Here is a 14,030-nt window from a genome sequence, read left to right as displayed (position 1 = left end):
AATTTACCTTTCCTTCAACAGTGTCGACAATCTCCTATTTTGGCAATTTTTGAGCAAAACATATACAGGGAAAATAAAATCATCACAGTTACATATTCTCCCCTTAAGGATCTCCCCCTAAGTAAAACAATCTTCATTAAGGTAAGAAATAAGTATAAGCTTGTTAATGTGATCCAAAACATGTAAGAGAAAGAGTACAATATTACTAGATTGAGTGAATCACCACACTAGATTGACGAGAATAAGAATCCTAGGTTTGTGGTTATTGTTGTACAAAAAAAAAGCATCATATTCACCAACTACTCCCCATTTTTGCTTAATGATTACAAAAGGATCACTAAAGCTATCTTTCTAAGATATCCAACTTTATGGCCAGTAGCTTACTGTTGCGAGCTTTAAGGTCCTTATATTCCTCTCATGGGCAACAATTTCATTAGAAAAAAACTTGAGGAGCCTTTGATCAATAGTAGTTGAAGTGCTTGAGGAACTAGGAACTGTGCCAATAGTATCAGGCACTAGTGTATCTTCAGTAGGGGCTTCTTGGTCACAACTCCCACCTTTCTTAGCAAGACAATCATCGTCTTGGTCGCATTGTGTCCTTGGTTGTTTGGAAGCCAATTCCTTGTACGTATTGTTGGAAGATCGGTGAGTTTGCACGTACGTGTAAAATAAACAATTTTATATTTGCACGTACGTGTAAAATAAACAATTTTATAAAACAATTCTCAAAGTGCGGCTTTACTACAAGTGTACAAGTAAAATGTAATATTTGTAGTGTTACAATGGAACACCAGAGTATTCTAAGAATCGAACATAAAGGAAATGGCGATTGAGTAATAGATAGCATACACAATAGAGTCTAAGCGACTACTAATATGATCTTATAGTACGGCAAAGAATAACAAGACGAATTTGCAAGAAAATTAAATATTCTAACCTAAAGACTAAATTGAAAAGAATATAAAACTAAGAATTTAACCAATAAATGAGTAGCAGCGGTTGGTTGATTTTGATGTGGTTCACCGATTCTCGGACAAGGGACTTAAATTTTTTTAAATTACTAAATGGCTCCATTTTATCTTCCGATCTAAATTTTACCAACATAGACGAATTAGTTTCGATTTATCTTCCGATTTCACCGGTTAATTCAAGACTAATGAACGACTGTGCAACAAGATTTAAAGAAAAATCAAAGTATGCCGGGGAAACCCAATTTGCCATGTCGAATAACGAAAAATTGTGAAAAAGACGCTATTTTGCTCAAGAAAAAAGCTCCTTAAGTATACCAGGAAAACTCAATTTTCCACGTCAAATTGTGGTAGATCAATCGAGTTTGGAAAAACACAGTGGAAAATAGATTTAAAGAAAAATCAAAGTTTATTTTTTTTTCAAAACAAGAACTTGGTTGTCTTATCAAAGTAATAAACACTTAATCAAAATCGTACATTTATGATTCGTCTAGGATGAATGCTTCGACTAAGTAGTCTTCTTCGCTATCCTCAAGATCATGCATGCTATCACGCCCCAATTTATGTTTTAATGTTGTTAGCATTTAAGCAATAATGAATTATGGCCAAGTGGTTAAGAAGTAGTGTACCTATCCTTGAGACTTGAGTTAATTCTCCACTCTAGGTTTTTTTTTTTAAATTCGACACTCCCTCCTTTTATCGCCCCTAGGGTTTTGGAAACCTAATTTTTATCATATTTTCTCCCTTTTTGTTCACACTACTTCTTTTACCCACCAAAACCCTTAAGAAAAGATATCTCTTCTCCCATTTTCCCTCCATTTCCTTTTCTTTTTTATTCTTACCTTGTTACCATCCTTTGACCCCAATCATCTTTTGATTATTTTCATTTTTTCTCTCTCCTTCTCCACATTGTGTCACACCTCTCCTTAGCTCATCTTTAGTTCTTTTCTTTTCTTTTTTATTTCTTGTCACCATACCTTACACCACTACCAACACCATCGAGGGAGAGATCGAGCTTCAAGAAATAGTGAATGGTCTTATCAATACACAAATGTATAACTCCCCAAGAATTTCAATTGCGCTTATATTCATCACTGTAGGAATTGGGTTCAAGCTTTCCCCAGCCCCTTCTCATCAATGGACTCCTGACGTATACGAAGGAGTGCGGTTCGTTCGATAAATTCCTACCTCTATCGCCGTCCATCTCCCTTGCGCCACTGGCACCACCGCCACCCTTTTCTTCCTCCCATCTTCATCATCTCCCCTTTTTGTACCACCATTCACCACCCACCGCTGTCGCGTCGTCGGCACCACCACCGTCATTTTTCTTTTTTTCTTTTCTTCTCCTTTTCTTCCTCAATTTTTGTTTTGTAACTAAATTTCTTCCCATCTTTTTCTCTTCTCTTTTTGATTCTTGATTGTCGAATCTCACATTGCTACTCATCTCCTTTCTTCTTTTCTTTCATTATTGCCAAAACCACCACATTTATATTCATATCTACATTGTTTTATCGGTTCCGTTTTCGATCTATTATTGATAAAAGTGTAAGTATTCCTTCAAGATTTGATCTCATTCTATTACATAATATTTTTATGAACATTTCATCTTTAGACCTAATAATAAGGTTTAATGTTTTTTCGGATCCGACGATGGTCGAAACTTACAAAATGTTTTTGTGTGTTTTCTATTAAGGTATCAATTTGGAAGGAGGAGTAGTTCAGATCTGAACAGAAGGAGTTTGGTCATCTCATATCTGAAATCTAGTGAAAGCGTAAGTGCCCTTTTCAAATCTGAAAATAAAATTCAATAATATGTGCTAAGGTCGAATCTTGGTGCTAATTTTATGCGTATCATTGTTTAAAGATTTAGATCTAGGCAAGATTTGATTGGATTTGATATGTTGGTGTACTATCATTTCAGATCGGTAGATCGATAAAAAGATCTGGATGAGATCTCATTAGATTTATGGTGAAGGAGTGCATTGGTTTGGATCTGGTGTTGGTTGGTCATGCGGAATAAGGTGTGTGTCTAACCTTGAATGTACCATATAAGTGATGAGTATGTTAATTTTCATGTGTTGACCGAATGGTCTTATGATTCAAAAGATAACCTAACGTGATTTTGTTTCCTTAATGATGGTTGAATGTGCAAATATGATTTTGTAAGGATAATAGAATGTAAGTATCCCTTAATTGAGGTAATGAGGTGTTGGTTGAATGTTATGTGATTCCAATTGAAATCGACCGAAAGTGAATATATGTTTTCTACTATGTTTGGTTATGTGTACTATTTAATACATTCTATATTGTTTCACATGTTCTGTAATGTTAAAGTATGCCTACTGTTACCGACATTCTAATCACATGCTAATACATGTCCACTGTTTCTATTATTCTAATTACATGAAAAATCATGCTCACTGTTAAATCTCATTGCATGTTCAAACATGCTCACTGTACTAATTCTGCTTCTGTCACTTTTATGTCATATTGCATTGCATTAGGGTTGGGACAAATATGAAAGAAGGAAATTATGGCAGTATGTCTGCAATTCTGGTGGTTTAACCACATATTTCTAGTGGTTTATTTACAAACCTAGTGACTTGTCCAAATATTTTTGGCAAGTTATCTGCAATTACTGGTGGCTTGTCCATAATGTGGTGTGTACGGATGGATAAGTTCTGGGGAACTCTTACTATGGTGTGTAGCAGATGTTGGGTAGGAACCTTTCTGAATTCTGAAAATATTGCATTGCCATATATGAACATGCATTTATACATTAAGATCTACAATTCTATATTATTATAAAATTCTGAATATTAATTGTCTTTAGTGCTATATTTATTTATTGATTCTGATCTTTTGAGTTACCACTCATACTGAGCTTATTAACTCACTCGTTAGTTTACTGTTTTTACAAATAACCAATGAGGTTAGGATTTTGGATTCGGCAATCGAAGGAGTATCTTGGACAAATTTTAATAAACATATTATTTTTAAACTTAATATTTGTACTCTTTTTTATTTGGGACTGTAATGTTTTATTTGGACTGTGGCATGAGACTTTAATTTGGATTTATTTTGACATCCATGTTATTTAAAGTTTTAAACTATCCAAATTTGGAAATTGATCTAACTATGTAAGCATCTTGTTTTTTAATTAAAAATCTATTAAATATCACTTTTTTCCACTGCAATATAAAAAAAGGAGTTTTAAAAAGTAAATAAAATAGAAATCAACTTTGTTTTTCAAAATAATTAAACTTTGCAAATTAAACACTAAATTTAGTCCACTTTTGAAACTAATAAGTTCTTATAAAATTAAGAAAGTTGCTCGATTTTACTTTTCTAGAAAAGACAAGCAAATAATTTTAAAAACACGTTTAAAATCTAATGACTTAGCTTGGCCATCTATTTGGCCAATGTAACCTCCAGGATTTGGTCATGACATCTAGGTCGGGTTGGGGAGGTTACATATGTTGAATGTAGGCTCATTTCGAATCAGAAATTTTTTTAACAAAATTACTAGTGAGGCAATTTTATAATTTCTATAAATTTCTAGGGTCAAGTTATAAATATAAAAAATATCTCTAGAAATTTTCTCGAATAATTTCTTATGAGAATTTTTATTTTCAAGTGTATGAGAATAATAACTTAAATTCTCTTTATACAGGGAAAGTTTAAAAAGAGTTCAACTAGGATTAAAATTAATAAAATTCTATTTAGATAGATATTAAATTAATATATTATTATCTAGATAAATATTAAATTAAATTTAATATTAAATTCATTAAAACAATATTATATTTGAAATTAAATTACTTAGTCAATTTCAATCGGACTCTAATTTTTCCACTACTCTAATGTTGAAGAACCACCATTGTCGACCATCCGCCGGCCTCCGGATAGTCATCGTCGCAGCCGTCATGCCCGACGGTGCCATTGTCGGCGCCACTTCTCCTCGACACTCCCAACTGTTGGCATTTTGCCTGAATGAGTCTGGCCGGTTTGGCGTTCCCTTGCTGTGCAGTCAGTGTCATGGTTGGGGTGGGGCTGGCCGTTCGAACTAGTGGCCCTACGCTCAGCCTCTCCCTTTCCCTGATCGGCAGGTGATGGCCCCTTGTATAGGTATCACATTGCACACGGACTGAAAGTTCAAGTGCTAACTATGACACTAACCCTTTTTTTTTTTTTTTAAATACTCGGATTCAAGACGGTACTGAATGAGGTTGAATAATAAAATCAAAGAATGCTGTTCTTTTGATCTGTTAACTTTTTTTTTATCTAAATGCAAATAAAATTTGTTTTAGAATTTACAACGCCTGTATAAGATTCACCCACCTGTAAGAAATTATCAGAGTACAAAAAGGATATTATAGTGTCATTGTTTTCATTGAAAGTTGAGAAAGTTCAACGGGTCCTCAACCTACATCAACATATATGTTGTTTGACTAAACCGGTATCTGTCGTATTATCATCCGCTAAAAAAGGCAGTCTTTGCCGCTAAAATTGTCTTCTCCCTTGTGATCAATGAGAGCCAGGGCCAACAGGATGTAATGATGAAAATGGAGGCATCAGACAATCCCTTGTAAATCTGCCGGATATCATGCTTACTTATAAAACTAGACGGCTACAATTACAAAAGAACAAATATCTTGTTTCTAGATAATAATAAATAATCTATGACAGTAATTATTGTCACCTTATAAGTACCTCCTGCTGGAACTTAACAATTACCGCCATGGATTCATGCATGCTTGTTGTTTCTCTCATTCTTGAGATCATCTTCATTGCTCTATTTTCCTCACACCCTGTAGTAGCAGCTAACTCGAAACTCTTTAGAGAATACATAGGAGCTGAGGACAAAGGTGTTACCTTTTCAGATGTACCCATCAATGAAGACGTAGATTTTCACTTCATCCTTTCCTTTGCTATTGATTACACCACCTCTTCTTCTTCCCCTCCTTCCCCCACCAATGGTGATTTCAGGGTTTACTGGGATACACAAAACCTCAACCCTTCTCATGTATCCTCCCTCAAAACACATCATCGGAATGTGAAGGTAGCTATGAGTCTAGGAGGCGATACAATAGCAAACAATGAGAAAGTATACTTCAGCCCTAAAACAATCAATTCCTGGGTTAGAAATGCCATTCATTCCATAACAGATATATCAAGACAGTATCATTTGGATGGCATAGATATCGACTATGAACACTTCCATGCAGATGCTGACACATTCGCTGAGTGCATTGGGCGACTTCTTTTCTTCCTAAAACAAAATGGGGTGGTCTCATTTGCATCAATAGCACCTTATAATGATGATTCCGTGCAACCCCATTACTTGGCCTTGTGGAGGAAGTACGGGCATCTCATAGACTACGTTAACTTTCAGTTCTACGCCTATGAAAAGGGTACAAATATTTCTCAATTCCTGAAATACTTCGACGAACAGAGCTCTAACTACAGAGGTGGTAAGGTCCTAGTGAGCTTTGGCACCGATGGAAGCGGAGGGTTGTCTCCGGAAAGTGGGTTCTTTATGGCATGTCGCAGGCTGAAGCATCAGGGGAAACTTCATGGCATATTTATTTGGTCAGCGGATGACTCCATGAAAGATGGTTTCCGCTATGAGAAACGCTCACAAACCCTGTTGGCCAAATCAATATGATCTATTCCGAAATTAGTGTTGAATTTGCAAGATTTTGGTCTTCTTGTTGTGATAATATTTTCATGAAATTTGTATTCTTTGGCAATTAGTATAACTTTGAAAGAGTGGGGTCTAAGTCTAAGCCTATTTGACATCTTCAAAATTTTTTATGAATCAATCTTTTAATTTCCATTACCAGTCACCTGGACAGCAATTGAAGATAAGAAGTTTCAGTAAGAAGCAAAAAAAAAAAAAAAAATCAGGTGAGGGAAAATAATATGGATATAAGATGAGAAAAAACAACAAAAGAATGTCATTCATATATGTATGCATTCGACTATAACTCTTGTATGGCAATGACATAACTTTCAGGTTGGATAATTGCAGATGGTTATTTGCATGTTAGAACTATCAGGCACGTCACCGTACTGTCTAATGAAGGCTCTTCTCCACCAAACTTCAAATGCTCTCTGGATATTGGGATAGTCATCCCCTTTATTCAGAAACCGATGGAACCAGTTGAGCAGAATAACCTGTTGTTGCCGCAACGAAAGCGTAAGAATTGTCTGACCGAGTCCTTCCTCAATTAGTTTTTTATCTACAGATCTAGAAGCCCTTCTCATCCATCTAAAATCTTCGTAAAGAGCGTCCAACCATGTTGACAGCAGAGAGAATCGGCTGTCTTTGGGCACCAAGATGTTTCCTCTACCAATTGCGATACATAGTTGAGCAGTGATCCTGCTGATTTCATGTCGGTACATGGTGGGAATCCTGGAATGGAGTTCTGCAAGTTCCTTTTGATCTGCCCACAATTTCACGAAGTCATTTGCCATCCTTTTATCGATTAGAATATCAACTAGCCACTGCAAATTGTCAGCTTCTCGAGCTATTTCAGCCATTAAAACTCCTCGATCTTGCCTGCTGCTGTCCATGCACATAGCTTCAGATAAGCAAAGCACGAGAGAACAAAGACATCTATGACAAAGATGATAAAGGGTATCTTTGGAGACATCAAACCGGCTGTTATAATCAAACGAATCTTCTCTGAGTAACCGTGAAATAAGAGTTTTCATTTCTCGACGCGCTTTATCATCTTTTGCTTGAAGAACACCACTAAGTAGCTTCAAGAAGATGTCATCTGTTCTCATAGAAGTAGATGGTTCGGATAATACTCTCTGAAGAACTTCAGTCATCGAGCCATGAAGCTCAAGTTGGCAGAGAAGAGATAGGACTTTCTCCTCTTCATCCTCGGACCAGGGGACAGCTTCCAGATATTCCAAGCACGAACTAATTCCAGCATCAAACATAATGGCCGCAGAAACCTACAACAAGCACTAATATTACAAATGCTTCACTACAGCAGATACAAGAAGATATGCCAAAAAACAGACATCCATTTCAAGCTCATCAATATAAAAGTTTTCCACTGTCAACCATTATATACCTCACTGCAATTTATCTTTACTTGGTTAAAGTAACTCATCTACCTAAGCAGGCAGGGAAAAGCACAAGAAATTTACATTTGCAGAGAGATTCACGGATATGATTCCTTTAAGTCATTGAACACTGAAGCACAAAACCAAACAATCTCTAATTATCTGAACTTTCTAACAATCCAAACAAATCATGAAGGTGAAAGCAAAATTAGAAAGAAATATACCTGAAGCAAAGCCAAGACCTTGTTAACATTTTCACCAATCAACCTCTTCTTCAAATCATCAGAGTACATCAAAACCACAGTTTCCACATAAACCTCCACGTCATCACATTCACTGATTTCCACAGTGTGAGAAACTCCTTTCTCTTTCCTTTGACTCAACTTCTCAGCAAAGAACCTACTTTTCTCAGATAAAACTCTTTTGTGCACATCCATTGACACTCTATGCCCATCCCTAGAGACTACGGTGAGCCTTACATCACCTGATCTAAGCCCCCAGTCGTTGGAGCTACGGGTTTTGAGTTCATCGAGGAATTTAGCAATTCGGGTTTGCGTCTTTTTGCGAGACTCTTCAATGGCTTTGGAGTCACGGAGGTGTTCCTCCGACATCATTTCAAAGAGGGTTTGATTGGGAATAGGGCGAGTTGACTCAGTTTGAGGAGGAGGAGGAGGAGAAGAGGAAGGAGAATAGAGTTTTGAGGTGGTGGTTGTAGAAGTTGTTCTTGATGGAGAGGAAGATAAAGACAGTGTTGGGTCCGAAATAAAGCCTTGTTTTATCATAGTAGATACTTCCCTTGAAGCCATTGATTTTTATTTTTGAAGAAGAAGAAGCTTTTCAATAAAGAATATCAACGAACAAAAGGTAGGTTTTGATTGAATTCAGGGGGGGGGGTTATTAGCTTGATGCCATGGATTTAAAAAAAAAATAAAGCTTTCTTCAAAAGAATAATAGAAAGAAATCTGGGTTTTCTTAGAATGAAGAATATAGAGTGGATCCCTTGGCAAGAAGGTATTCCTGGTAAAGAAAGGGGATCTTCTTGCAAAGAATAAGAGAGAAATAGAGAAAAGAAGTAAACTCGTTAGTCTTGGTAAATTAGAGAAAAAGGCTGAATTTTCTCGGGAAAATAGAGAGAGAAGCTGAATTCTGTTGATAAACTAGAGAGATAAAGAATCCAAGGAGCGGAAAGCTTTGAATCTGTAATCTAAAAGAGACAGTGTGTGCCCGGCAACTGAAACTGGCAACAGTAATTATTATATTTCTTTGGGTCAATGTATCTGGCGGTCCTCCTATCATATACATACAATCAAATTAATCCATTTATTATTAAATAAATTATTTTTAATTTTTATATTATTAAAAAATTAAATAAAATGATAAATATCGTGTGCAGAGATAAATAACACTTTTGTTAAGTGATGTAATTTTAAACTTTAGAAATAATATTATTAAAAGAAATAATTTTGGACATAAATTTTAAAATAAACTTGAACGGTATCAAAAAAATAATAAGACCAATTTTTTGAGGAAAAAAGGTAAAATTTTGATAAAGTTAACCTTTATTGTTTTAAAATGTGAAATAATGTTTAATAAAATTATATTTTAAGAACTTCCTTATAGTTGAAATATTTTGTTGAAAGTTGAGATGTAAAAGAAAAAATAATTTTCATGCCATTTCTTAAAGGTTTAGTATCATTTGGTTCTTAAAGTATATCAGTTTTCTCACTTTGGTCTATAAATTTTGTTTTGGTTCAAATTGGTACTTAAAGTATACATATTTTCTCATTTTAGCAACTAAACTTTTTTTTTCCAATTTGGTATTTAAAGTATTAATTTTCTCTATTTTCTATTTAATTTTTAACTGTCAGTTAAAAAAAGTTCCGTTTGGCAACTTTGGCCAATAAAAAATAACCCATAACATATTTTGGCCAATGAAAAATATCACGTAAAAATTAAATTTATTTAAAGTAAAATATTAAATTTAAATTAAAAAACAGAAAATTATAATATTAATATTTAGACATTAAAAAGTATTTTAGACTTTGATCGAATATTACTTAATGTACATTAAATAAATGAATGATGAGAAATTATACGCAAAATTTTAAAATAACCTATTCAAGCCAATATTTCAATTATCATCTCCATGAGTAATGAGGTTGGACATCTGGAATGAAAGAATGGAAGGTGAAATTTGTGCAGTGAGGTTGGTAGCAATGATGGATAGGATTAATTTCCAGAAGAAAAATAAAAGTCAAGTATTATCTTACCCGGTGGATAAGTTAGAGGTTCAGTTGTCATTCTCACAATAAAATCACTGTCATCAAAACAGGGGACATGAAGGAAATCGATAATGGAAACAGAATGAATTTTGTGATGCACAAAAATATATGTTGCTTTGAGAATCTTGAAGAGAAGGGTTTTTTTTTTATATAAATAATATAAAATTTTAATTAATTACGGGAATTAATTATTTATTAAAATGGATAGTTTGTTATTTATATATATATATTGTCTGACACATCGATGACATCACTCTTTTTTTCTAGCTAATCATTAGTTTTTAAAAAAGAATTTCTTTTGCTATTGCTTTTGTGTTAATAGCACCCGTACGTATTTTTTAAAAAATATTTTTCTAATTGGTGTCGTCAATCTATCAAACAGCAATAATATATTTTAATAAAAAGGTTGTCAAGAAAAAAAAGTGAAATGAAAAAAGATAATTTATTAGTGGTGTCGCCGACTTGTCAGGTGACACTGATGGTCCCGTGAAGTTTTCCAGCGGCACCACCTAGTATATATACCTGACCCCAACCAAAAATTTGCTTCTATTGATGTTTTGTGTTTCTATTTAAGTCTTTTGTTTGAGTTGAAGTTTTTGCTTTCTGTTGAAGAGAAGAAAAAATTTTGCATTTACTAAGAAGGGAGAAAACAGAAAAGAAAAGAATAAAGATTTGTGTTTTAGACTTCAAAAATCAAGTTCGAGTTTATAAGGTTAGCTTGTAATTATTTGTATGTAATTATATTTTTTCAGCAACATCTAATATTATTAAAGTAAAATCTAATTTTATTTTTATTTTACATATTTAGTATCTAAGATGAATAACTTTTTTTTTGTATACGCTCATTTCGAGGAGGTACTCACCATATCCATATTAAATTACCACATTAGTTGACAATTAAATAAAAATGTCGCGAAACTTTATAAATATACTTGTGAAAAAAAATAACAAATTTTTACCGGCACATTAATTATTTTACCTGACAGCCAAGCGGCACCAAGTTGACACTCTTCCGCCGACGTGATTGATCGATCACGGGCTCCCCCATTATTTTTTCAACTTTTTTTCTCTTTCAATGTTTTTTTTTTCTGACATAGGAATTTTTTTTAAAAAAGTCATTGTTGCTGCCTAACAGTCTGGCAGCACCATTAAAATATTTTGTTTTCTTTTTCCATCGGTACGCCTGTATTTTCACGACTATTTTAAAAAATACATAGCGGTGTCGCCTAACATAGTGGCGGCACCAAAAAGTTACTTTTTTTTAAACACTAATGATTAGCTAATGGTTGGCTGGGAAATGGAAATGGTGTCGCCGATGTGTCAGGCAGCACCGACGAGCACTGTAACGAACAACCCATTTTTATAAATAATTTATCCTCCAATCCATTTTTGTAATTAATTAATTTTTTTTTATTATTTAAAAAAAGCCTAAAGAGAAAGATAAAAACAAATTTGATATTATTATTGTAAAACCTTTCTTTTATAAAATTTAATAAATTACAATCTATTTATATGCATAAATTTCAAGTCAATATTAGTTCTTACTTTGGGATGGGTGGATGAGCAAGAAGATCATCAACTTTAGCTATTCTCTTCTCAACACCACATGAGGCCTCAACATCAATATGAGGATTCTTGTACTATTGTTCTCCTGCTCTAGGAACATCAATTAATGGTCGGTTCATCAAAATTATCTACCCCATTACTACCAAAAATTAGATTGGGTAATTGAGACATGGCTTCAGGTGGTGGCATTAATTCTTCAATGGAGGGTTTATGAGTTTGAGAAAGCTCTCCTGCTTGTTGGTCTAGTTGAGCTTTCATGTATTCTTCATAAGAGATAGTCTTTGTAACGCTTTCAATTAGACCCAATTCATCAAGTTTGGATGTCGGGTGTGACACAAACAATATATAACAAAGTTTCAAAACAATTAACAGACATTCTATACTTAAAATATTTTTCATTATTATTTCATTTACAAACTTAATATCAAAGAAAAAACAGAAAGTATTTTAGAAATAAAATATTACATCAGACCAATTACAATTCATTATAATACAAACATTTACTAAAAACTGACTCTTAAGGTAAAGTCCTACAATACGCCACTTTTCCATTGTATGTATAATAACCCAATTTGTCGCCTCCTTGGCATAGTCCTGGCGTCGCCCCTCTTGGCGCAAACTCATACCATACTACCTGAAACATAAACATAACACTAAGTTCAAAAGAACTTAGTGAGAGTTAACACAGAGTTACCCTAATAGATGCTTTTATAATATTAGAAGAACATTTGTGCACTAGCTACCATTCATAACATCTTACTTCTATTTCGGCGTATACTTTCACAATTTCAAACTTACACTTATACGCGCCAACTACCATACTCTTAATATACCAGTTTTCTCTTATCTACCTGATTAACTTATAATTCTTCTAGAACATTCCATAATTTTTCTCTTTCTCTTGAAACTACAAAAGTACCTTTCCAAATAATATGCCTTCAGAGCCCACTCATACAGACTATTTTTCCACACATACACTTATTTCAAAACAGATCACTTATATTGTTCATTAGCGAATGAATTCCCACGATGAGTTGGATACCATCAGTTTACCAAATCAAATCACTTTCTAGTTAAAACTCAATACATGTTTATACTGATAATGAAATATTCAGATCATTCAGAATTATTATCCACATCTTTATTACGATCACAAACCTACTCAAGATACCAAATAGCTCAGATTCCATAAGATTTCAAAGTAAAACCTAATACTATTTAGATATGGCAGATATTGAATACTCAAATTTATGTACTATATAACGCAGACAACCTCAAATGGACATTTTATTATGTGTTTCATGACTATATATATACGCCTATATTCAGAACCAACAGATTACCATGGCAAATACCCCTTTTTGAACATACATAGACATATTTCTTTTCAAGAACTTCCTTTAAATCTTATTCGATTATAATACAAATCTAAATCAAACAAATTAATCTAGGACATATCATAACCTTATCAAAGAAAAATCTATCATAAAATACTCAACAATACCAAGAACATACCATAAGAGCAGATATTCATATTCTACCATACAGACTTAGCAGAGTACGTCACAAAGAGCCAAACAGAATACGCAATCAATGCATCATACATAATCACGTGTTTATTGTCCCGACAAAATTTCAAAAAAGGTGTCATGGTTTTCTCTTTCATGGGTTTATACATAAATTTCATGTGTCATGATCTGCCAGCTCAATTTATATTATCGAAGGCTACACCATAAAACATTCATATAGACATATCTTGCCATGGGTCTCAGCCATATGAATTTACACTCATTCATATATCGTGATCTACTAGTCCAGTCTTCATCTTACTAGAGGCTACACCATGAGCACTTTCATATCATACGATGCCATGAGTCTCAACCTCATGATCTTACACTTAATTTCATATTATGATCTGCCAATCTAGTTAGCAATCTAACTGCCCTACCGGAGGCATAGCAAAGGGACATTACTCAACATTTACTTACCCAGATTTGTTTGCATTCTTGATTGATTCATATTTTTCGTATATCAAACTTTACCTGCATGCTTACCAATTAACATTCTTTTCATCAGAACATTATACATATCATCACAACACATATCTCATCTTTATTATACTTATACTTAT

At 33.8% G+C, this 14,030-nt stretch overlaps 2 protein-coding genes across 2 annotated transcripts; one reads left to right on the top strand and one right to left on the bottom strand.

The window, feature by feature from the left end:
• The first annotated feature begins 4,811 nt into the window (after window positions 1-4,811).
• On the top strand, window positions 4,812-6,697 carry LOC107954065 (chitinase 2). The gene has a single exon (XM_016889538.2). The coding sequence runs from the start codon at window positions 5,710-5,712 to the stop codon at window positions 6,634-6,636; it is 927 nt and encodes a 308-aa protein (XP_016745027.1). The 5' UTR covers window positions 4,812-5,709; the 3' UTR covers window positions 6,637-6,697.
• Window positions 6,698-6,879: 182 nt separating this feature from the next.
• On the bottom strand, window positions 6,880-9,316 carry LOC107954063 (BTB/POZ domain-containing protein At5g60050). Its single transcript, XM_016889537.2, has 2 exons — window positions 8,276-9,316; window positions 6,880-7,937 (listed from the first exon to the last, which is right to left on the bottom strand). Exons 1-2 carry the CDS (start codon window positions 8,855-8,857, stop codon window positions 6,984-6,986), a joined length of 1,536 nt encoding a protein of 511 aa, XP_016745026.1. The 5' UTR covers window positions 8,858-9,316; the 3' UTR covers window positions 6,880-6,983.
• Between the last annotated feature and the right edge of the window lie 4,714 nt (window positions 9,317-14,030).

This window comes from Gossypium hirsutum, chromosome D07 (assembly GCF_007990345.1).
Source record: "Gossypium hirsutum isolate 1008001.06 chromosome D07, Gossypium_hirsutum_v2.1, whole genome shotgun sequence".
NCBI classification, from domain to species: Eukaryota; Viridiplantae; Streptophyta; class Magnoliopsida; order Malvales; family Malvaceae; genus Gossypium; species Gossypium hirsutum.
This window is presented reverse-complemented; position numbering and strand designations above follow the sequence as displayed.

Coding starts and splice junctions, on each gene's coding strand:
- LOC107954063 (XM_016889537.2), bottom strand. CDS start 8,857: ATGGCTTCAAGGGAAGTATCTACTATGATAAAACAAGGCTTTATTTCG. Junction 7,938..8,275: donor AGGTCTTGGCTTTGCTTCAG/GTATATTTCTTT, acceptor TGCTTGTTGTAG/GTTTCTGCGGCCATTATGTT.
- LOC107954065 (XM_016889538.2), top strand. CDS start 5,710: ATGGATTCATGCATGCTTGTTGTTTCTCTCATTCTTGAGATCATCTTC.